This window comes from Sander lucioperca, chromosome 15, assembly GCF_008315115.2.
Source record: "Sander lucioperca isolate FBNREF2018 chromosome 15, SLUC_FBN_1.2, whole genome shotgun sequence".
In the NCBI taxonomy this organism is placed as follows: domain Eukaryota; kingdom Metazoa; phylum Chordata; class Actinopteri; order Perciformes; family Percidae; genus Sander; species Sander lucioperca.
In genome coordinates, this window is record NC_050187.1 from 28,671,343 (window position 1) to 28,696,452 (window position 25,110).

The 25,110-nt window shown below is 39.5% G+C and overlaps 1 protein-coding gene across 2 annotated transcripts in view; it reads left to right on the top strand.

Moving 5' to 3' along the window:
• Window positions 1-25,110, top strand: part of abch1 (ATP-binding cassette, sub-family H, member 1) — a 29,894-nt gene that overhangs the window by 2,591 nt on the left and 2,193 nt on the right. For both annotated transcript variants that reach the window (XM_031316150.2, XM_031316151.2), the window contains exons 2-19: window positions 418-563; window positions 1,633-1,792; window positions 3,818-3,972; window positions 7,044-7,151; window positions 7,774-7,867; window positions 11,303-11,377; window positions 11,819-11,999; window positions 12,225-12,321; window positions 12,431-12,599; window positions 13,223-13,323; window positions 15,816-15,886; window positions 16,923-16,972; window positions 17,438-17,494; window positions 18,311-18,381; window positions 18,975-19,063; window positions 20,630-20,733; window positions 23,474-23,633; window positions 24,181-24,285. In XM_031316150.2, coding sequence (XP_031172010.1) covers window positions 418-563; window positions 1,633-1,792; window positions 3,818-3,972; window positions 7,044-7,151; window positions 7,774-7,867; window positions 11,303-11,377; window positions 11,819-11,999; window positions 12,225-12,321; window positions 12,431-12,599; window positions 13,223-13,323; window positions 15,816-15,886; window positions 16,923-16,972; window positions 17,438-17,494; window positions 18,311-18,381; window positions 18,975-19,063; window positions 20,630-20,733; window positions 23,474-23,633; window positions 24,181-24,285 — 1,993 coding nt within the window. The remainder of the gene's footprint in view (window positions 1-417; window positions 564-1,632; window positions 1,793-3,817; window positions 3,973-7,043; window positions 7,152-7,773; window positions 7,868-11,302; window positions 11,378-11,818; window positions 12,000-12,224; window positions 12,322-12,430; window positions 12,600-13,222; window positions 13,324-15,815; window positions 15,887-16,922; window positions 16,973-17,437; window positions 17,495-18,310; window positions 18,382-18,974; window positions 19,064-20,629; window positions 20,734-23,473; window positions 23,634-24,180; window positions 24,286-25,110) is intronic.

The following is a 25,110-nucleotide window of genomic DNA, read 5'->3' on the forward strand; positions in this document are numbered from 1 at the left end:
TTCAAATGTATGGCAGGCCATTCCATTGTGTGTGTGTGTGTGTGTGCGTGTGCGTGAGATATAACATCTGGGAAAAGCGGATGCAAAAAGGTGGCATTAGTGAAAAACAAACAGGGAAATAACTTCATTCCCTTCTAATAATTGATATTTCTGCATTCCAGACCTGCAAAAGATGCATCTACAGCCCAGATTCAGGTCTGAAAAGCAGCTCAATTGAGTGTGACACTTTGAGTGAGGACAAGTGCACCATCTCATGAGTTATTATTGTAGTCCTGTGCTATGATATGATAGAGAGGGAATTCTCTCATCAGCCTTGTGCGCTCTTTTATTATTTTTTGTTTAGTTTTATTTGGTCAAAGTCTGACACACAGTCATGACTATTGCTGTTTAACAAAGTGTTGTCCTCTCATCCAACAGAAGGAGGGAAATATGAAGGCTGATTTGGAAGCTTCTCTGCCTGCTGGCCAGGAGGATATCGCAATCCAGTGCCGAGATGTGTGCCGGTCGTACGGCAAGCTGAAAGTCCTCAGCAACCTCAACCTGACTGTACCACAGGGACACATGTGAGTGGACATTCTGACTCAAACCTGTCAACATTGTTGTGATTTCAGACTGTTTTCATTGATTGACTATGTTTTAGAAAAGATTGTGAGCAGCTCGACTCTGGATATGTGAACAAAGTTTGGGAGACTGATGATTTACACAGAAGTCTTTAATGGAATCTTGATTGAGGAGAATTAGGATTAAGCAGTACAGTTTAACCACAATGTAGTGTTGTTTAATGCTATCCCAACTGTTGTGTATTTTGGGCTACTATAAGATCTGTAGTTGAGATACACCTAATGCAGGGGTCTTCAACATTTTTTAAGCCAAGGACCCCTTAACTGAGAGAGAGACGGAGCAGGGACCCCCTACTACATATGTTGTATAAAATGAAGTTGCATATTTAACTGGGTCTACAATAACGTGTAGGGCGGCCTAAAGCCTTTATACCTTTTTTTGCATACAATACTAAGCTATTAAAATGGCTAATAATTGTTGGCATGATTTTACAAATCACGTTTTAATGTTAAACATACACGTGGTACAGTGAATCCTTAGGATTAACTTAATTATTTCCTGGATTTTGTATCACCATAGTCCCTACAAATGTATGTAGAAATGCAGATTTTCATGAATGTAGCACATCATGGTTTATTGTAAAGTTCTGTTGTTTTGTTTGACAGTAACTCACACAATCTCACTGTAGGGCCTGTAACTCTGCGTTTGATCTAATATAGTCATCTGGTTGTCTTTAGGTGTTTACATAGACCGTATCTACTTCTTTATTTGGAAATACTGACAAAGGAACTCTTAAAGCTCCTTCCATGTCTGACTGTATGTGAAACAAAACTATAGTTTCTCTAACACGTACTAGTTTTCTTTCAATTCACATTCGTAATGACTGAACATGCTAGTTAGAGCTGTGACGTCTTTGCAGTGAATGAATACACACGATGTTTACACACGCTGTTTACTCAACTCAACTAAACAGATGATAAAAACACATAAAGTCTCGCAACTTTCCTAGTTGTAAAATTGCTCTGAGAGCCGTCTTCTATTATCTAAAATGCTCTTGATTCTGTGTTGCAGATATGGCCTTTTGGGGCCTAGTGGATGTGGGAAGACCACACTTCTGAAATGCATCGTGGGAACTCTGAAAATCTCGCGGGGTCACATCGCCGTGTTGGGGAAGCCACCTGCATTCCCTGGTCACGACGTGCCGGGGAAGATGGTCGGGTACATGCCGCAGGTAAACATCACATCTTAAAATGTATCATTAGGGCTTTTCACACTGCACTTGGGGCTAAGTAAGTTTTTACACTGGCACAATCCAAAGTGGGCCAGGCCTGACTTTAGCCTAGGGCTTGCTGGCCCTGCTCTTCAGCAGGTTTATCCCCTGAAAATAGACCAAGTCCAGGGCTAAAAGTTGTCAGTGTTGGCTAAAAATATATGCAGTGTGAAAAGCTCTATTTAAAGGTGTGTGTAAATGAGTGTATGTTGCATGGATACACACCACATAAAATTTTTGGAAAAGCCACAAATCCATGCAAATTCAAGGCCTTTAACATGACATGAGGTCTATGTTTTTTTGTAAAAAGACTTCCTGTTTACTTCCTTACATTTTGCTGTATATTCAGTCAGAAAGCTTTCTTTTGGTTGCTAAACTGTAACCGTATTTTTTCCAATTACAATTCCCTGCAGCTCTCTGTCAGCATTACGTCCAATTACTCTGTCCTTCAGCTCCACATTTAAGTGCCTTTCTCAGGGGCTTCTTTAATTTAGCTTGTGTTCTGTTGCTGTCAGTAACCTGTGAGTGTGTCTCATTACTGTCAGACTGGATACCTGATGAGGCTGATAACACACATGGCACGTGTCCTCCCCTGTGTGTAAGCCTTTGCATTGCATACGTCCCTGATAGGAAGTGATCTGTGACCCAGACAGGAAGAAATGTTACACCTCATCTGTTCCCCAAGGTGCAACTGTTGTGGCACTGTGGTGCACTTGGCTTGTATTGTCTGATGTGACAATGCAGAGAAATTCAATGACCTGGTTTGACTTTTGACTCAAACAGAGAGGCTAGCAATATATAATATATCCTATTTGTTTGTTGTTACAGAAAAAATGTGTATATGGACCATTGTTTTCTAAGCCGTTAATACTTCAAGATTATTACAAGACGCAAAGTCAAAGGACTTGGTGTAAGTGCTCAGAAGGCAGCAGTGCAGCTGCAGATGATAATAATAATAATACTACTACTACTAATAATAATAATAATAATAATAATAATAATAATAATAATATGTTTATTTGATATAGAACCTTTTACAGACAAAGTCACAAAGTGCTTCACTTGATAAACATTTGTAAAAATACAGATCTGCATTTTAAGGAATAATGAAAGAGATGTCATAAGACTAGGGCTGGGTGTTGATTTGAATGCTTTTTGTTGAGTATCGGGGGTGAAACATTATGGCTTTTATTTTTGGGAATGTGCAAAATCTTGGTGTGTATCTTCTGGTGTATATGGATCTGTGTGTGTTACTGAATCTTAACGGTACATTGATTGTACTGATATATGTGTGTGTATATAGGCTGTGAGCTGCTATGTCACCTGTGTTCTCTTGAATGCCCAAGACAAATTTCTCCTCAGGGAGACAATTTAAAGGCTAATCTTATCTAAACTGAATACTTGCTCAGATTTGTGCTCTTCTTTAGCAAAGCTGTAATCAAACAGTTTGGGATTTTAATCAAAATATTGCCAATTTCAGTATTTTATTTAGGTAAAGGATTTGTACAGCTGCTTGTGTTTAGACAGCGTTTAACATTTGATAAATTGGGCTTCTTTTCTTAAGTACATTTTTTTTATTCTGAGCACATAATTGTTATTCATCAAAGTAAGATATCTGCCAAAGTATTGCTTTTGTATTGGTACCAAAACTCAGGTGACTCCCTTCACAAGTCAGTGATGTATTATGTTTGTGGATGCCACATATGTTTCAATGAAGAGAGGGAGGGTTTGAAACTTATTTGATGCTTCTATCATCGTATTCCTTCAGTTCTTCAGTGACACATTTCCATCCATACAAGTATCTTTGTTGGGTAAGATCAGGTACATGATGGAGGTACATTTGGAGATTGGAACTTAAAACAAAATGCAAAAACTATCAAATATGAGTTTCAAGCAATACCTCTCCTCACTGGTTAATCTGTGACATATATGATGAAGCATCTACAGACACACAACCTTTTAAATCTTTGTCTTTGTGTTGCACAGGAGCTGGCGTTGTACAGAGAGTTTACAATCGGCAACACCCTGACCTTCTTTGGCCGAATCCACGGCCTGACGTCGAAGGAAACCAAGACACGTATGGATTTCCTCATAGACTTCCTGGATCTACCTCAGAGAGACAGTCTAGTCCGAAATCTCAGGTAACCCCATGAAGTAGAATGATTTTAATATGCAGTGACTTAGAACAGAGCTTCTCCAGAGAGTTTTTTTTTTTTTTTTTTTTTTTTGGGAACATAATATTGTGTGCAGTACTGAATGTAGGTCAGTTTTATTGTGCATCGTGCCACTGCATTTACACCAGAAGCTGTTGTGGAACTACTCATCTAAAGTTCTTTGATTTGCTGTAATTTGCTCGAGGTGAATTTTGGACAACACTGTCAATCAATAGCCAATCAGTACAGTTAGATATTCAGCAATCACAGGTTATCTTGGTGATAGCATGTGGATACAATTCTATCTTTAAATTATGCAATGAGGTCGCTTGAAAAAATAGCTGCACACTGAAAAAATGTTTTGTCTTTATTTGTGCAGCTCTTTGCAGTAAGTCGTTTTAGACGTTTTTGTGCTGAGTCTAAACACAAAGATGATTTATAGATGTTAAATTCAGGTGTGGCGAACTGAAGCCAAATGCAGTCTATCCCTAGCCAGTTTATGAAGTGAGTCTACAGATGCCTGTGGACTTTGGCACCTGAATTATCCGAATTAATGTGAACACACAGACAAACATAATCCCTCTCTCCTCCACAGGTAGTAAACCCAGTGGCCATAAAACAATATGACTGTCTGATAAGGGAAACTAGCAAACGCCAAATAAAGAGACAGCATCCTATTTATTATATTCGCTTTGCTGAATGTTCTCACCATACAATCACTGTTATGTTATTCATCATCATCATCAGTGTTGCTAGATTTTACTGACGCCAAGTAGCTCAATCAGAGTTTCAAACCCGCCCAATCGTCATCAAATTAAATCTCCATTTAGGATTTTGGGGTTTTTATGTCCGTCTAGCATTAACATGCACTGCAATACTATGTACTTGGGATTTTAAAGTCTGTAGCTGGATGCGATGATTTTCTTCAAATAACACACACAGAGCTTGGTCGCAAATACAACAGTAAACATTTGACCTTAATAAGAGAAGGTAAGTGACTTATTCACTGCTGTTTATCTAACTGTTCATATGACGAAATGGTACAAAAAGTAGCCCACATTTTTACAAGACCCCTAAAACAATTTTTACCCACCCCATCAAACATAAAGGCAGCACTGTTTTTGTGTAGCCATCAAGGCAAATGTCCATGATTTTTCCTCATTTGAGGAAACATCACGTAAAGCTACCATAATATGCAGATTATGTGCTGTGAAGAAGTCTTTGTGCAGCAAAGTCTCGATAGGTTGTTAAACTTGTTATATATTAACTTGTTCTGTTGTAACTCTTTAACCAAAGTTAAGCACTTCTTTTTTTTCAACTTCTTTTTTTATTTATCGTAGACAGTCAGCACAGACATACATGGTAAGATAATGAAGCATCAGTAAAGCACTTCTGAATACCATATTTAGTGTCCCACTTAACAAATGATCATATCTGCAGAGCTTTGTTTTCTGCCAACGTTCTGCTGCAGAGGAAGACACTGTACAAAGACCAAAAACGCCTGGTTCTCAAGCCATAAAAGGAAACGATCAAGCAATTCAAATTAAAAATACCAAATATTTCTGTTGGATCTCTGCCTAAAAGTTATTTTTGAAAATGTGACTTTAGTCTTCATGTGAAACCAGGCTGATGCAAGATATGATAGAAAATGTTGCAAACTCTCCAAACATAGAGATAAAAAGAGTGGTAAATTACTTTATGGCCCTTTTATATTCTGCAGTTATTCGATGAACAATAGTCTCATGTTACAGCTCTAGATTTACATCCCTGATTTGTTTCAAATACCCTTCTGTTCCCAACGTGGGCCCTCGAACCAGCTTTTAGCAGCAGCTCATGTAATATTTATGTCATCTGTGGTGTAACAGCCTGTCATGTAAGTGAAGCCAAACTTCCTACTGTCAGAGGATTCACTGTGCACATAATTTGTGTTTTTGTTTTTGAAGATCTTTTGTGCTAAGGATCTTGCAACAGGCTTTTCTGCTGCAGCCTTTCAGGACATACAGGTTGTCGAAACTGAAACTCTGCTAAATACGAAAGACATTCCTGGTATGAATGAACATGCAGAATGTGGCTTGTGTATTCATGAGTCTGTTTATGCTTCATATCATTCTTTCTTTTGTCTTTAATACAATGTAGGACCAAGCCTACGGTGGCCGACAGGGGCAAACGCCCTGCAACTTAAGAAAACACACGCAAATAGACAAAACACAAGCAAATTAAGAAAACAACTTCATTAATTTGACAACACATGTGCAGCATTCAGCAAACACGCTGCAAATGCACACAACACAACCAAATAGATAAACTGCAAATATGAAACGATGAAAAAGAAAAGCACACAAACCCCAAAAACAAATGCAACAAAAAAAACGCTGCATCCAGATTTCACAACGGCAGTTCTCCAGACCTCTAGAGGGAGCAGCTAGTGGAACAGCTTGATTTTCGACCCCACGGGGAGAGAGCGCTCTGCCTTTTTATTAGAGTCGGGTATGGCTACAGCCTGGAGAACTCCATAGCCTGTATATTAAATTCATATTATTATTATTATTATTAATAATAACATAATATATTAATAATATACAGTCTATGCTCCCGTCTCATGCCCTCCTATTTGGTTGTGTTGTGTGCATTTGCAGCGCGTTTGCTGAATGCTGCGCATGTGTTGTCAAATTAATGAAGTTGTTTTCTTAATTTGCTTATGTTTTGTCTATTTGCGTGTGTTTTCTTAAGTTTGCCCCTGTCGGCCACCATACCAAGCAGCGTATTTGTGATAAATTAAAATCAAATACTTTTTTTAAAAAATATCCATAAAATAAGGTCAATTTTGTAAAAATGCCCCTTCCTCCTAATGCCCCTTGCTCAGGTTGTTTTCCTCTGTGGGGTCAGGCAGGTTCATCCTGCAGGTTTTGTTTTTGCTGCTTTCCCTCAGAAGTGAGTGACATGCATAGAATGGGAGAATATATACCTTTTGTCACCCTGGCTTTCTTTTTTGGTTTTCTCACTACTTGTTTTCTGTGTGTGTGTGTGTGTGTGTGTGTGTGTGTGTGTGTGCTTTACAGTGGGGGTCAGAGGCGCAGGGTGTCTCTCGGTGCAGCTCTGCTTCAGAATCCACAGCTGCTCATCCTGGACGAACCAACAGTCGGAGTGGACCCTGTTCTTAGGTCTAAGTATGTAACACACATGTACAGATTATTTTTGTTTCTGTATTTGGTGCAGTCCAAAATGGCTTGCATGACAAACGGGGTCAGTAATTCCATTTAAAATGGACAGATACTCACCTGTTACACTTAACACTCTTCCACACTGCATGTAAACTTGTTTTATTCTGACCGTTAACCCTTAATCCTGGTAGAATGACCATTTGCATACATGTTATTAAAGGTTTTTAAGCAATTCAAAATCCTGTTTACATCCAGTACTCACTATTTATATTTCTTTTAAGCTTTATTTGTTGCAAAATGAATGATGAATGAATGATACTCTTAAATTACATTTCCACGTGAGCTAACAACTTCTGCATCCATCTAACAACAATGTCCATGTTTCTTACTTATGCATTTGTTCTAGAAAATAGGTCAAGAAACCTTTTGAAAGCATACTGCTCTCCCTCAGTATGTGGCTCCAGTCTCATTGTATAATAGCACCACATAGCCTCAACAGATCAGACGGTTGGCAGGGAAACTGCTGCTGGCGAAGCTGTGAGCTTTCCCAGAGATTTTAGAAAAACTTGATTAGCAAGCAGGTCGAGTGTCATGTCATTTGCTTTGGTTTCTTCGGTCTCCTTTCTAGGATCTGGCAGCATCTGGTGCAGATTGTGAAGACGGGGAAAGTCTCGGTCATCATCACCACACACTACATAGAGGAGGCCAGGCAAGCCAATGTGGTGAGATAGTTTGTACACGCATGGACACACAGAGAGAGAGAGAGAGAGAGAGAGAGAGAGAGAGAGAGAGAGAGAGAGAGAGAGAGAGAAAAAGAGAGAGAGAGAGAGAGAGAGAGAGAGAGAGAGAGAGAAGCCACATGCATTTACATTAAAATAACGACTTAAGGACAAAATAAGCATAAATACGCACTCTCAAACAAGAACCAGGAATACTGCTGCAAAATCAATAGAACAAAGTGTCCACACTGGTCCCCATGTTTCATAGAAAAACAAAGAGTCTGTGTCAACATGTTAGAGGAAGTTTATTTTTTATTAGCTTTGACAGGAGGGACAAAAGCTCACAATGAATGAGAGAAAATGAGGGGACAACGTCCTATAGAGTTTGTATAGAAGCTCTCTTGTGTCTTTATTTCACATAATTTGTCCTTTCAATTCATGAATCAGTTTGAAGAAGACGAAGATGAAGAAGATCAACAAGAAGAAGCACTTTATGAATCCCTGAATGGGGAAATTAATTTTTTTTACAATTCAATTCAAAGGGGCTTTATTGGCATGAACGTTTCAATAACAATGTTGCCAAAGCATTAAAATATAATTAGTCCAAATATTCGGACGGGACACATTAAAACAGTAATATGAACATTAACCAAATATTATTTTTCTTTTACACTCTGTTGTTGTAACATTACACACATAAGCCCGAAATACACACACATGCACACACAGGACCCATAGACATGCATTAATGGAGAGGTGTCAGAGCGAAGGGGCTGCCACATTATCAGCACTCCAAGCAGTTGGGGGTTCTGTGCCTTGCTCAAGGGCACCTCGGCAGTGTCCAGGAGGTGAACTGGCACCTCTCCAGCTACAAGCCAAGTCCTCACAGACTGAGCTACTGACGCCCAAGGTGATACTCTATATTTTTCTTATTGTCAACAAATCCTATGAAAATACAAAACCAACCTGAATTGATCCTACTAACAAGTATTGTCTTATTACTCACAATCGTATTCCTCTGTGCCATGGAGCTCCATTATTGTCAAAAAGTGTCGTTTATTTTGAGTCCATCCACATATCACATCAATGTGTGTTTTCCAGCAGAGACAATTGTCTCTATGGACACCTAAGTATTTGTAAGACGTTACCAGGAAATCACCCAGGTAACGTCTTACAAATACTTAGGTGTCCATATAGACAATCGTCTCTGCTGGAAAACACACATTGACCACCTGTGCAATAGACTGCAGCAGAGATTATACTTTCTTAGGCAACAGAGACTGTATGGAGTAGGCAGCCAGATCATGCTCATGTTCTACCGGGTGATTCTGGAGAGCATTATCAGATATGGAATCACAGCATGGTTTGGCAACTTAACAGTGCAGCTAAAAAGCAGGCTGGTCAGCACACACAAGACAGCTATAATGAAAATAGGGAGGAGAGAGTACAAGCCCATACAGAGCCTGTATGGGCTTTCCTGAATATGAACTTCTGCCATCAGGAAGAAGATTCCGTGTGCCGAGATGTAAAACAGACAAACTAAAGTTATCGTTTATCCCAACGTCCATCAAGCTGCAGAACTCCAAAAGTAAGGGGCGATCCACACGGAAACGCTTTTTGGTGTAAACGCACACGTTTTGCATCGTTTTGGCCGATCATCCAAACAAATCCTGTAAACGCACTGCCTGAAGACGCGCTTTTTTGAAACCTGGTCCCAGGGTGAAAAAATTCGAAAACGCTGCCCTTGGGTCTTCGTTTGGACCGCATACCTGTGTGTCAATGATGTCATCGCCACACCCCTCGACCTCTAGCCTTCGACCTCTTATCCTGACGACGTCTCATAACAACAACAATGGCAGACTACATGCTTGTGTTCCTGCTGGAGAAGATATTGAGCCTATTAGGGTTACTAGGGCTGTTTGGGTTCTTCTTCTACTGTCTGTTTGTATACAGCGCACAAGCTTTATGCGCATGCTCCACCTCTTCTTCTCTGTTTTTTGGTGAATTTCTGTAGCAGAAACAGCGCCACCTATAGGCTTGGAATATGAAGTAGCGTGTTGAGTCATTTTGGATGCAAACATTCTTGAAACGATGCCAGGGAAGAAGATTGTTTTGGTACGTGTGGACGTGATCTAAATCTTAGCACAGCAGAGCAGGGGTGCAATAAATACACCAGCACTTTTTGCACTTCGCACTTTAATTATTACAGTTAATTCTTAGGATGTTGTGTTGTCTGTGCTGTCATGTGTGTCCTTCTTTTGGGTAGGACACTTTGTTGATCTCATGTTGATTTTATTTTATGTTGATTTGTTGATATGCACAATTTACTCCTGTTTGAGAAAAGTTTGCTAACATCTACAGTGTCCAGCTATAATGGGATATTATTTTGCCTTTTTTTTTTTAACAAAACAGTTAAGTACCCAGATAAGTAATGGTTAAGCCATATCATACACAGAAAAACATAAAACCAAATTGCTAGAAAAGTAATTATATTAAAGAAGTTTATTGGCTACATTTTATCATCAGATCATGGTCTGGTAGATTAAATGACTGGTCTGAACATTAGATCTTTGTAGCCAGTGATGGAAATCTGTGCTCAAAACTTTGCATAGTCTGAACCCCACCCAGCAAACATTCAAATGCAGACAATGTCAAGAAACAGAGAAAGAGAACTGGAAGTAATGCTGACACACATTTAAGAATACAGTCACTAGAGAGCCGCCATTTTCCGCTTTCATTAGTGCAGGAGATTTGTCAGATCTCAGTAGTTTTATGGTGAATGATCACACATAATAACAACAGGGCCTCACACAGTACAAAGGACATGGACTCTCTGCATACAGTAAAGCCTATAGCCCCACACTTTTACACTTCATTTAACATCCATGTCACATTCACTGCTGATCAAACTAAAGCTTGGCTCGTCGTTTATGAAGTCCATAAAACCGATTGCTTAAAAGGTGCAAGTTTGTACTGTAGATTAGTTTGTAGTGTAGATTAGTTTGTACTGTAGATAAGGCTGACCATTTTTTTTGTTCAAAGGTATAGTTCGTAATTTTGGGAAATATGCTTATTAGCTTTCCCGTGGAAACAGAAATGTGAGTGAGTTGTTGAGAGTTAAGCTAGCTGTTTCCCACTGGAACCAGTCTTTATGCTAAGCTAAGCTAATCGCCTACAGGCTCGAGCTCCATACTTACTATGTGAAAACATGAGAATGGTATTGATCTTCTCATCTAACTCTTTGCAAGAAAGCAAAGAAGCGTTACATCCCCAAATGTCAAACTATTCCTTTAAGATTATTTAAAAAAAAAAAAAAAAAAAAAAAAAAATCTTATCTGAGATTTACACCTCTCTTTTGTTGTTCAATAACCCCCCCACCACATGTCATAACACTTGTATTGGACAAATATTCTCACTGCTCTGCTGTTATTTCTCCAGGTCGGTCTCATGAGGAACGGCTGTTTGCTCGCTGAAGGACCTCCAGACGCACTCATGAAGCAGCACAATGCAACAGTGAGTAGGCTACTCGTTAAAACTCTCACGGGATGTATGGACACCCAGGGGAGCTGGTAGTCAGGGCAGAGAGGTTGTTCATGGGACCACAAAGCAAGGCAATTTTATATCCTGTAGCACATCTCACAAACAATTCAAGGTGCTTTATATTTAGTATTACAATAAAGATGTGAAGTACAGTTAGATACATGTTGATAAAGATGAATGAAAGACCGATTACAGAAAACAACATAATAAGTAAAAAAAAATGAAAGCTAAAAGAAAACAAACCAGGCTGGAATCAGAGAAACCACAGTTTAATGATAGGTAATTTTAAACAGAGTTTTAAGTCTAGATTTGAAGTTGGGTGAGGCCACACCGACAAACTGCAGATGTACACGCAGGTGAGAATACAAAATATTCATACTGGTCCCTGGTTACCCACGCTACCTTCTGCTGCAGACCCTGGAGCACGCCTTCCTGCAGCTGTGTGAGACGTCGGACCAGATAGTCTCTAAACGGGGGTCCAGTCCGCAGGGTGGGGCGCTGGAGAACAGCCAATCGTTCGAGAGTGGGCGGGACGAGAGTCAGCCAATTCTCACGGTCGGACCAGGGGCTGCAGAGGAAGTTCCAAAATATTCAGGTACTAGTTTGAAACATGCAGTACAGGTCCTTATCTCAGTTTATTAGACCTACTGTATTAAGTTCCAAAATACCAAATATGATCATCATGTGAAGAAATACAGATGTTGACACACAGTTTTATAATCCGCCTGTTTTTGCAGGCTGATAAATATATTACTGGTCTGAAAATTTACGTGAATAATGACCTTTGAGAGTGTGTACTTGTGTGTTTTCATGTGTTTAGCGGACTGGAAAGTGCGTGCCAGACACGTTCTGCCCAAGTGGAGAAACATCGCTGCCCTGATGATCAAAACTATGGTGCGGATGAAGAGAATGCCAGGGTATGTTGCAGTAATTAATAGTAATATGGAGTAATTAATAGCAGAAGTGATGATGTGCAAATATCTGTCAGCGACATGTTGAGGTTGACCCTCTCCACTGTGTTCGCAGCTCATTGTGTTTCCAGTTCTTGCTGCCCGTCATCCAAGTCTCGCTGATCTGTTTGTGCATTGGAGGAGACCCAAAGGGGATCCAGGTTGCTGTGGTGAACAACGACACCGCCCCCTCCGCATACAGCCATTTACTGCTCTCCTTCCTGGACAACTCCAGTGTGCACCAGGTATGTATTAATACACATCAGGTGTGACAACCATCTGTTATCATATATTTATCAACCAGAGGAAGTGATTAGTTTCTGTTTTTGTTCTTTGTAGCAGATACATTTACTGTAAAACTGTCAATAGATTCAAATGTATTTTCTGTTGGTGATTGATTATGACAATTAATTTGTGCATGCAATCTGCACAGACTGCACAGAAGTGTGTTTGTTTTGAGGCTCACAGAGCTCAGAGGGACTGCTGGTATCTAAAATGGTTCAGTCTACAAAGGAAGTAACAGGCGTCTCACCCAGTTACTATATTTAATTTGACTTTAGGTTTCACTTCTGTTCACAGCAGAACATTACAGTTTTCATTTTCTAGGAAATCTGTGAAAGGGGAAAGGTAGTTTCTCTGTGTGACATTGAACCACAAACGTTCAATATACTGTATAAAACACACACAGCTCTTGTGAAGCTGCTCAATAACAAACATTAATATATTATATTTATATAAGAATATTTAGAAATGTGCAGCACAATGTCACTGAAGTATGAAGTATCTTCAAGTATCATAAGTCAGCATTCACCTGATATAAACTGAAACAGTGTACGACATATATACATTTTTCTTCATATATCTATAGGTGCCCTTGTCCCATACAGAAGCTTTGGATGGGATCTATAACGGAGAGTACTGGGGTGTCATCGGCTTTGGCAAGAACTTCACCAGCTACCTGACAAAAAGGTGACAGTAGCACTTATGTTCTATACCACAGTCATCGTTTAGTTATAAATCAATAAATGCCATGTCATGTCAGGTTGCTATACGCTATATTTAGACTATAAGCTCATCTGCACACCAATTCTCTCCTCCACAGTTGTCATGTAGAAGTGGTCTGCCTCATGTATATCCCACAAACAATATAAACAGTAGATACACTGTAGATGTCTGTACAGAAGGCTGTGTTTGCTCATGACAAAGGAATTTACAGTTTTGATACTTGAGAACAAGCAGAGCAGCGGCAACAAAATGCCAGTGTGACGCACAGACAGCATTATAGCTGCAGAGAAACATGATTAACACGCACGGACACTCACTTTTAACCTTACTGCATACACATTCTCACAAATGCAGAGGTAAAACCTTCTCTTTTTTATACTTTTTACTCAATTGTGTAATATGTGTAGCAAACCAAACCGCACAAGTAAAAACAGATAACTGATATTCAATAACATAACAGTTCTTAGGTGAAAAGAATTACACAGGGGACATTGTACAACAACAGTGCATTATTTTTGGCAGATGCTTGTTTTTAGCCAGGCTGGCGTCGCAGCTCTAGAGATGGAAATGTCGGTCGGTCCACCACTTTGGACCAGACTGAAATATCTCTATTCATGTATGGTGCCCAGAGGCTAAAGCCTACTGACTTTGGTGATCCCCTGTCTTTTCCTCTAGCACCACCATGAGGTTCAAATTTATGGTGTTGAGTGAAATTTCTCAACAACCATTGGATGAATTGCTGACATTTGGTTCAGACATTCATGTTGCCCCTCAGGATGAACTGTAAGAATTTTGGAGATCCCATGACTTTTCATATAGCGCCATCATCAGGTCAAACTGTTAGTTTGTCCAATACTTTGATTTAGTACTAATTAGCAAATGTTAGCATTCTAACAGGCTAAGCTAGTGTTTTACTGATATAAGGACTACATTAAGGAGGTTAAGATAAAGTATTACCCTTATTTTTCCTACAAGCATCAAAAAACTTTAGAATCTACCTCCCTCTCTCTCTCTCTATCTCTCTTTCTCTTCTCTCGCTCTCTCTCTCTCTCTCACACACACACACACACACACACACACACACACACACACACACACACACCTCAGCATCATGTGAGGATGAGTCAAATGAGTTGAAATGAAACAAGTTGTGGTGTGAATCGCGTGTGTTGGTGTGTTTGACAAAGTGGTCCTTCCTGTCCCTCACATAACTGGGCAGGTCACAGCTTAGCAACAACCAATCAAACATTCCTTCTTACTGAATCATGTGCCGTTCATGTGACAGACCGACCTGAGGTAAACAAAGGTGTCTCCTGCTCATGTGACAATAACCTTTGTTTCTGTTCAGCGTTATATCCATATAGACCAGATGGGATTTTATAAGGTTAAACGTTTGCATCTATTCATTATGTGGACCAGGCATGATGGGTAAGGAGTTAATGCAAACCTACCTTTTTTTAAAAACATTGATGGAAATGTAACTAGTATTAATTGTTAAGGGAAAAATTACTTTGGAAAAAAAAGTTTTTTTAGATTAATTGATAAATCGAGAAACTAACCAGTAGATGAATCGATATATAAATCATTAGTTGATGCCATGTAGAGCTGTTCTAGAGGTGGAAACATTTTCATTTAAATGTAATTTGCCTGCAAGTACATCTGTCTGCTTGTAGACTTCCTTCAAACACAAACACTGGAACAACACATTTGTATTATGGTTATTGCAGATATGTTTAAGGGTTCGTTACAAATTAGGGGAGCAAGGCATGAAACAATTAAAACCCGTGTCCACTGAAGCTGAAAGAAACTCAAGGCCTGGCTGGAATCCAGTTCACCTCCTAAACAAAGTTACATTTTCTTAATTGCATCCATTATATCCATTATACTGTATATCCTCAGAGTCTAAACAAGGCCATGAGCATTGCTGTATTTGTCTAAGAGAAATAATGAGCCGAGCTAACCTTCCCAGGTGTATTTAGATTAGTGATTAGTGAGTTCTTCGAATTTGTTAGTCACTCTACATGCCTTACCTGTTATTTCTGATCCTCGCCCTTTGAGGTGTATTTGTGACGTACTGTGGAAACCTGAATATTCAGCAACTGTCCCCTGTGTTGCCTGCAGAAAGATTTATTTTTTCAGACAACAATGTTCACATTTTTAGAGTAAAACCTCCATATAGGATGACTGGTACCAAAATACAGCCCTATTAAAAAAGTGTTGATCACTTACATCTCCCCTGCTATATCTCTGTATATCTATCTTGTAATTTGTCTGTAAAAAGCTTGTGTTGTGTATATGACTTCAAGATACTATTCAGAAAATCTGCATCTTCAGCATCTTATCCCTCTTATTTTTTGTTTGTATGCAACATTCCAGTTTTATTGATTGTTGCTGAATGTTAAAAATAGAATAAAAATACATTTGAGATTATGATAATGACGTCCCTGATTTTACAGGATGCTTCAGCGACAGGTTTCCAGAGAGGTGGTTGATGGAGGATCAGTACACGTCTGGCTGGACCTGACAAGTAAGATTTCTCATAGTTTGTAGTGTTTTTGTAGACTGGGGAAACCCAGCCCGATCTGCCGGCGATTTGATTTTGCCCTGCAGCTCAGGCTGGAAACCTGTACGTTTGTCTATCCTGCTTCCGTTACAATTTTGCGGGGACCAATCACAAACTGGCTTATCCACCTGGCACGCTATTGGCGGGTTTAACACGATGACGATAGAGAAGCGACCAAGCAGCTTCTTGTTTACATTCAACATAGCGGCCACCGAAGCGCAGCAACCCGTTGATGCCGCTATCGCTGCTACGTCACCCGGATCGTTGGTCTGATTGGTTGAAGGACTATCCAATTGCGTACAGAGTCATTTGAACTATGCCCGTTGATCACGCCTCTTGGGCAGTAAAAAAATACAGAGCAGACTCCCCAGACTAATGTTCAATCTTAAAAGATTGAGCTTGGTCTGGTGATAGCCAGACTAGTGTTTTTGCTGAAATGGATCAATTTCAGAATCAGAATCAGAAAGGACTTATTGCCAAGTAAGTAACACTTACAAGGAATTTGCCTTGGTTGTTGCACGCATAAACATATTAAACTTTAATATGGAATGAACAAACAATAAATACAAAAACAAATGTGTACATAAAACTGTTTAACATTGAGAAAAAAGAGGCTGTATGTATTAGTGCAGGATGTGCTAAAAATGGATATATGGAATGTGCAGTTGCATTGAATAATTGCCATTACAATGCATGGCAATTAACAAATGGGTGCAATTTAAAGAGTTTTATAACTCAAGTGATATTCTAGCATATGTTATGTGAAATTTCTTGCCAAAAATTATATTGTACTATTGGCATATTGTGGAAATATCAAACATGTTGTTTTGGAATTAACTCCTTCACATCTGCTTTATATTTTATTAACATGTACTGTGCATGTACTCTATCCAAAACAGAATCCCAGTGGAAATAGCGTTACACATTACACACAAATATCACCTACTGTGACTCTGAGAAGCAAAAGTTGTTAATATTTGCTGTTAATGTTTTTGTCTAGATCGACAAATTGGCTTAATGCTCCAGAAGAAACTACATGAGGCCTTTCAGGTATAAATACATAACGTGTTTCTTCTTATGTTTGTTTTGTCAACTGGAGCCGCGTGCAAATGTTCAGTTGTCATTTTCCACGGAGAGACACAATCAGAAATCCTTCAGCACATCCAGAAAATACAAGACGTCTGACAACATACAAGACATTCCTGTGTAAACGTTCAGTACAAGCTATGTTATGTACAGCAAACACTCGCACTTAATACATCACACTTGGCTGATTGCCCTTGCTTTAGGGCACTAGAGCAGCATTATGTTTGTTAACTGGCTCCTACTGTAATGTATTACAAAACACCAAACAAAACTTGAATCCTGGTTTAACAAGTAAAGCACTTTATTTGTTTTGAAAAGTGATGTATATATAAAGTTTATTATTATTAATACTATTCCTATCCTATACTGAATTTGTTTTACTAGTATTGTTTAACTTGTTAAGATTGTCATTCTGTCCTCTCTTCGCAGGCCTTTGTGGAGAATAAGTTGGGCAGCATGGCATACCTGGTCGCGCTGCCAATAAAGGTAAACATTTTTTTTTATTAAATGCAATACAGCAATAAAAGTCTCATGAATGCTGCATTCAGGGTGGGAAATGAACTTTTTTGCCCACCAGCCACTGAGGCTGGCTGACGGTCTGAAATGTTTTGCATGGTCTTTCGCTGTACGTTTTGTCAATGCGCCACTTGTTCGAAAAGTAGGCTACCTTCTCTTTTTCTTTACTTTGCCCTTAACAGAGTACATTCATAGCTAATGCTGACTCCGCGGCGGGCCTCTTAACACCGGGGATATGTCGCCACATGTTTTTAACCAATAATTTCCGTTTCATCTGTACCTCAGCTCAGCTACATGGTGTCACGGACAATCGCTGAAAACTACTTGACAAAAGTCTGGAGTTGACGGAAATATGCGTGGTCAAAGCCCCGGCTGTGAACCGTTTCATTTTCTATAAGTTCTTCATAATAAAAGTCCTCCGTTATTTGAATGTTTTTATTATGAAGCAGCAAAATCCGGAAATGTTGGACATTCATTAGCAGTAACGTAACGCGACTCCTATAAGCATTGTGCATTGTTTCTTAGCAACAGCATTCTTTGACAAAAGCTGTCCAATCCGTTACAAGGAATGTTTTACAATCCACCCGCCACTGTGGCTGGTATACAAGGCAAAGTCACCCGCCACTTTGAAAAAGTACCCGCCATTGGCTGGTGGCGGGTGCTACTTTCCTACCCTGGCTGCATTTGTAGCTGGAATTGTGTGTGTTAGTAGTGTTGTGTAGTGTGTTTCTGCTACATACTATCTGATAAAGTCAATTTTAATCCTGTCTTTCTGTCATCTTGCAGTTTGAAGAGCCGATCTATGGCAGCCAAGACACGGACTTCACTACGTTTGTGACACCTGGAGCTGTGCTCAGGTCAGTGTGAAGTAGTCTGTATCCTTGACGTTCCACTTCCGGGATTGCTCTGGTGCCGCAGGAAATTCCGCCGGATGCATGTATTTTCACCGATTTCCATTTCCTTCCGCTCTCTTTTTTGTTGGAATTTTAAACTTCGGTGGATCCTCAGATCTCTGCAGGGTAAATCCAGACAGCTAGCTAGACTATCTGTCAAATCTGAGTTTTCTCTCGCACGACTATTTTGCAGCGGCTCCGTCCTGCGCTCAGCTCCGCCCAAGACCATTGTGATTGGTTTAAAGAAATGCCAATAAACCAGAGCACGTTTTTCTCCCATCCCGGAATGCTATGTGGACTAGCCAGACCCTCCTCTGCTCCGCAGCGTGTGGATGGTCTGGCAAAGCGAGACTAGACTTTGTATCGACTGTTCATTCTCCTTTTGTTACTTCATGTACGGTTTGATTAAGACTGTATTAAAACACATGTTGCTAATGGTAGATAATGTTATATGTAATGTTGTAGGAAGAAAAATGTGATGATCTCTTTGCTCAGTTATCCTGAGGGAATGACTAGTTTATTTATCTTCCTCTTCCTCTTCCTCTCTGGCCCTCCAGTATCACATTCTACCTGGCAGTGGGTCTGACAGCTCTCTCCTTTGTCCTGGAGAGGAAGGAGGGGCTTTTGGACAGGTGCTGGGTCGCAGGTGAGAGGTTGAAGTTCACAATGCTCCTTCAGTGCAACACAAACAGAAAAGCTGTGACCTTGTCCATTACTACCACTGTACATCCTAATTCTTTGCAGGTTTCGGGGTTGTAGTGCGTTCACATTGTGTGAAGAGCGAGCAAAGTAATTATTATAGTCAAGAAAGCCAGTATGTGTGGCCGGGTTGGATCAGTAGGTAGAGCAGGCGCACATATACTTAGAGGTTTATGCCTCGATGTAGAGGTCCAGGGTTCAAATCCGACCTGTGACGATTTCCTGCATGTCTTCCCCCTCTCTCTCCCCTTTCTTACCTAGCTGTCCTGTCAATTAAAGACAGAAAACCCCAAAAAAGAAAAAGAAAGCCAGTATGCATATTAAAAAAAATGATCGTGGATATTGGTGAGCCAGCTCCAGGAAGATCTTAGAAAAACGTTTAGCTTTGTTTTTGTCAAGTGTCACTGGCAGCAGTGATTGTGTATTGGTGCATGTATTGCATCATTTCTTGTTAGTAGAAAACAGTTAGAATAAATATTTTTTGTATTGCAACTGCAAAACCAGTATCCTATGAGAATTATTATGTAGTGCATACTGTGTACAATTAGTATGTGGTATGGAGTTGTTAATTTCTGAATTGGTTGCTTCTCTTCTGACCAAACATGATACAGTAGTGAAGAGTGAATGCAAGCCGTGATCTTTTTTTATCTTTAAAAGGCCTCCAAATAACATGATTGTAGTTATCATTGCTGCTTCACAAGCAGACATAAAAATGTATGTCACTTATTCCTGTTCAAATGCACATTTTAGCTTTATAGAAGGGAAGACATTTCTTCTGCAGCTGCAGGAAACATACTGTACATTTGAATTTGGACAGCTTTATTGAAGAAATGACCGACATCCTCTTAAAATGCATATTTTCTAACATTATTCTTGTTGCCTTGGGAGGTTTTTAGGGACCTTTTTTGGGCAGATAATGCAAATTAATTTAAATCCTTCGACTGTAGGTGATAATGGATAGACATAGATAGATAGACATTTAATATTGACGTGGATCCAATAAATGCATCATTTTAGTGTAATTTGAGATGTGACCAGTAGAGGGAGTAACATCATCAGAGCAGAATTTGAAGACGTGGTTTGGGTTTACCAGCAAACATAAGGGAGTTTTTTTGACCCAACATGTTTTTTCACAAACCTCATATTGGTTATGTATTTAAAACTGGTCGACTGCAATTTCTTATGTCCAATACACTCAGCACTATTTATCATTTTTATCTCATCTCTCTTTATCGTAATTTATCATCTTTATCTGTCATTGATGACTGGCAGTATGAATGTGTGTATATGTTTTGGTGGACTGTAGAAACTGAATTGCTCTTCGGGGATAAATAAATCTGTATCTGTATTGGTTTTTGATGACCTATTATGAATTATTGGATTAAAAACTTAACAGGAAGCTGTAAATTGTATTTTTATAATCATTAGAATTGTTACAGCCGTTTAGAAGAAGAAATTTTGGACAGAGCTTATGATTGAATAATAATGCGTTGTTATTTTGTCTCTCCACCAGGTGTGAGCTCTCTAGAGACGATGCTGGCTCACCTCTTCTCTCAGCTGTTTGTCATCAGCGTTCAGATCCTCCTGCTGCTCCTCTTCATACTGCTCGTCTTCAAGGTCCGTACTCACGACCTGACGCCGGCAATAAAACACACAGCTACACTGACAAACACAAACACACTCTTCAGACAAGATGAACTTCATTGATTGGGAAATTGGTCTGTGCAGCAGCAAAAATAAGATCTGCAGGGAAGAAAGTAACAGCAGGAAAATATGGAATAAGTAATAAAACAATCAAATGAACAATATAAATACATAAATAAATCATGGAATTGTTTGGTTATATGAACAAAGCTGACTGTTTTATACTGTTTTTATAGTGTATAACCACTTCTTTTCACAGACACACAGGTACACACGTGTGTTTCTTTAACCCTTGTGTTGTCTTCCCGTTGACCAAGAACCTTTTTTTGTTTTTTACTGCTTTTGACGATTTTTTTAAATGTTTTTGTCACTTTTTTCAATGTTTTTTTAATTTTTTTTTTAATTCATGGTCAATGAACTTAATTCATACTTAAATCATACCTAATTTTTTAGTTTAAAAAGCGAAGATTATGAATTATTTTGACTAATAGTTAAGATCAGAGGATGTTGAGTGAATCACAGACAGGTTTATGTCGAAGTTTAATTAGGATACTGTTTTAAAACCTCTTAAACCTTTTTCAGTATTCATTTTACCTGCAAGGAATGTTGTATGGGTTCCATCCAACGTACATGCATGCATCCAAGTTATTTTGGGGCAATTTGGTTGTAAGAAACCCATATTTCTGATATAAAAAATCTTTCAAAACGGGTCAAATTTGACCCAAGGATAACACAAGGGCTAATCGTTCTTCTCTGTGGTTTGCTCTTCATTGTAATGCCAATACCTGTTTGGAAAAACAGACCATAGGGTCAGTCCTGTTTCACTCCCGAAACCACGACACTGCCAGTTAATGTTAAAATGACAGTGATAATATTTCTTGTACCATTTAACGACCAAAGCTGCTGTTAAAGTCAGTTTTCTGAGACTGGGAGGCCAATTAAAAACCTCTGAATAAGGTCACTTGTTTCCTAATATGATTTGGTTTGTGGAAGGTTTGACATGTTGAAGGTTAATGTGGCACAAATCTAGCAGGCCTGTTCATTTGCATTTTTACTACATCATCACAAATCTGACTTTACCTATGGTACACAAATATGCTAATAGTAAGTAATGTCAACCATCAAACAGACCGTTATTTTTCCAAGATCATGTCGTATCATTCAAATCTCTTCTGTGAAATGTTCACGTGACGGTGTACAGGAGGGGAAATGTGGTGTGAATGTTCTCGTGGGAGTCTCTGAAGGTCAGTGAGGGGGCTGTTCATCATTGATTGCCAATACACAAGTGTAGGGAATCAATACAGGAAGAAGGCACTCAGACAAGAGAGGATAGATATCATTTGTGTGTGTGTTTGTGTGTTGAGTCAATACAGGCGCATGCTTTTATGTGTGCTCTCGTCTTTGTCTGTCAATGTGTGTGTGTGTGTGTGTGTGTGCGTGTGCGTGTGCGTGTGAGCATCCATGCGTGTGTTAATTAAGGTGCTGAAGTCCAAATAGACCACCACCATAAATCACTTCCTGCGTTGGCCGTATCCAGGGATCACTGTGGGATCGCCACGACAACAGCCCTTGATTGCTGTGGCAACCGAGCAGTCATGTGGACTATCGTGTGGGTCTATTTTTGCACGTTGTCAGGGGAGACGGATAGTGGAAATGTGCACCGACACACACACCAAGCACACACACACACACACACACACACACACACACACACACACACACACACACACACTCACACACTCACACACTCACACACTCACACACACACACACACACACACACACACACACACACACACACCTCTGCTCTGTCTACACTCCTTTCTATCTGTGTGATTTACAACCAGACTCAATTAGCAGTGACATTTTATTTTGTTTCTTGTATTTTTGGCTGAAGATCAGTGCAGAACGTCAGTGTTTCTGTCTGTGGTCTCTCCCTCATTCCCTCTATTCCTTTCTCTATTTTTCTTGATCTTATCTTCTCATCTTTTCTAATGTTCCTAAGAAGAGTGAGAGCCCTGACTTTTAAGAACTGAAGGAATAATCTAGCCAATAAATCTTACTTTCCGAAACAATAACCCTCCTCCAACACTTACTGTTCTACTTCCAAGACACAACACAAGACAGGAACAGGAACGCATCGCTTGATCAATTTCGCATTCTTCCATTACCGCCTTACAAAAACGTATCTTCATATTAAATGCATTTTTCTTTCCTGTTGGCACCTACATTACCCACAATGCAACTCAACCACAGTTCTGATAGTAGCTATCAGACGCTGACTCTGACGCTGACTCAAGTGACATCACTTGAGGCGATTTATTAGACTTTATTCATCAGAAAATTTACAAGAAAAAGTAATGGATGAATGTATTAAAGTCAACCATAGACTGACCGAGATATACCGTTTTCACAAATGAATGGATTAAGATCAAAGATTGTATTTGCTAAAGAATATCCCAAAAAGTTGGTTGTAATATTGTCTGTTTTGTTTTTATGGTCATTTATATTTTGTACATGTAAAAAATAATGTATATGACTGCAAATGCCATTTTGTTCTGACTTTAACTTCTCTTATCTCACTCTTTTCTTAACCTTTTTATTCCACTTTTAGGTCCACTGCAGCTGAAAATAGCGTCTTATCTTTATCTTCTCTCTCTCTCTCTCTCTCTCTCTCTCTCTCTCTCTCTCTCTCTCGCTCTCTCTCTCTGCAGATACCTAATGAAGGCTCCTTGGCGCTGGTCATAGTTCTGATCGTGCTGCAGGGCATCACTGGCATCTCGTTTGGTCTCGTCATCTCAGCCGCAATCGACGATGAGCAGAATGCCAACCAGGCCGCCCTGGGCATCTTCTACCCTAACCTCATCCTCAGCGGTAGGCCTTTGTGTGCATGTGTTTGACCAATATACTGCCCATCCTGCAGTGAAATACTGTCAGCAGCTCATGCAGCCTTTTCTCTCTGAAAAGAAATATTTTATCGGTAACTCAAAAGCTGAGGTGACAAAATGTATTCTGAGCTTTGAAACAGCAGTAACGAAAATGTTACCACAAGGTCCATTTAGTAGCTGTTGTGGGACTTTCTGTCATATCAAATGATATTTGAACCTCAGATGTCCTTAGAGTGGTTAGTAAAAAAAAAATGAAATTTGGACCTTGTGGTGAGATTATTTTCCAGGCAGTTGTTTACAAGTTTCAAGATTGAACTTCATCAACAATCAACAATCATGATTTTTTTCATTTTGTTGCAACATCCTCACTTCCTTGCCTGCTTTGTTCTCATCACACCACGGCAACATAACAAGAGAAAACAGAGATTGTTGAAATGCTTTATGAGGTCCATTATGAGGAGAAAAGATCTAGATGCACACTGTATTTTAACAGCAGGTATAAATGACAGTATCCTCTCTGTCCTGTACTTCAGGTATCATCTGGCCTGTGGAGTGTATCCCGTATCCTCTCCGCTATGTCAGCCTGGCTCTCCCTCAGACCTACGCCTCAGAAGCCCTTCGCTGTATAATGTACAGAGGTAACATACACACACACGTTACACAACACTCATCAGTTTCATAATGCTATTGCCTGGTGTGTAGTTAGTGTATGTAGGGTCAGGTGCATGCACACAGATTGTTATACACAACATAGTCAGGAGTCTAAATCATTAATCAGCTCTGGATCCTGTGCAACGTCCTGGGATGTTAGGTAAAGTGGTTTCGCTGTCTCCCAATCTTTCGCCTTCTCCTGACCTCCCTGTCTCCGAAATATAAGACAACAGTTGGCGCTGCCTCCATGTTACGTGACACGCGCCAAGCACAGGAAGTCAGAGGAGCCATTTCCTGTTTGAAAACCTTATCGTATAGGTGAAGTGGAAGACGAGACACAGGCAGAAATTGACAGTGTCAGAATTCAATTCGGTGGATTAACTGGATTAACGGATTCTTTGCAACTGCATTCACTTAAACCCTGGTGTCTCATCCCATATGGTATTTTAATGTTTCTACATGCATAAATCACTACAGCATGGATCAGCTTGTATCCAGATGTTTGAGATATACAGTATTATCTGGATTATCATCTCATATCATCTGCTGTTTCCAAGGTCAAGAACAAACTTTTAGAATGGAATACATGCACTGAAATTGTTGTGAAAAAAACTAAAACACAGTAACACTAGAGTAGAGACAATAAAAACACATGTAAGGTAATTTTTTTCTGCTGCAAGTTCCAAGTTATGATGCAAACCTGCATCATTTAATAAAACCAGGTATTGAAAGTCAATAGAGTTCAACAACATTTTACTAATCTGAGAGGAGTTAAAATTTTCCACTACTTCATTTGTTGCACATGGTAAGCA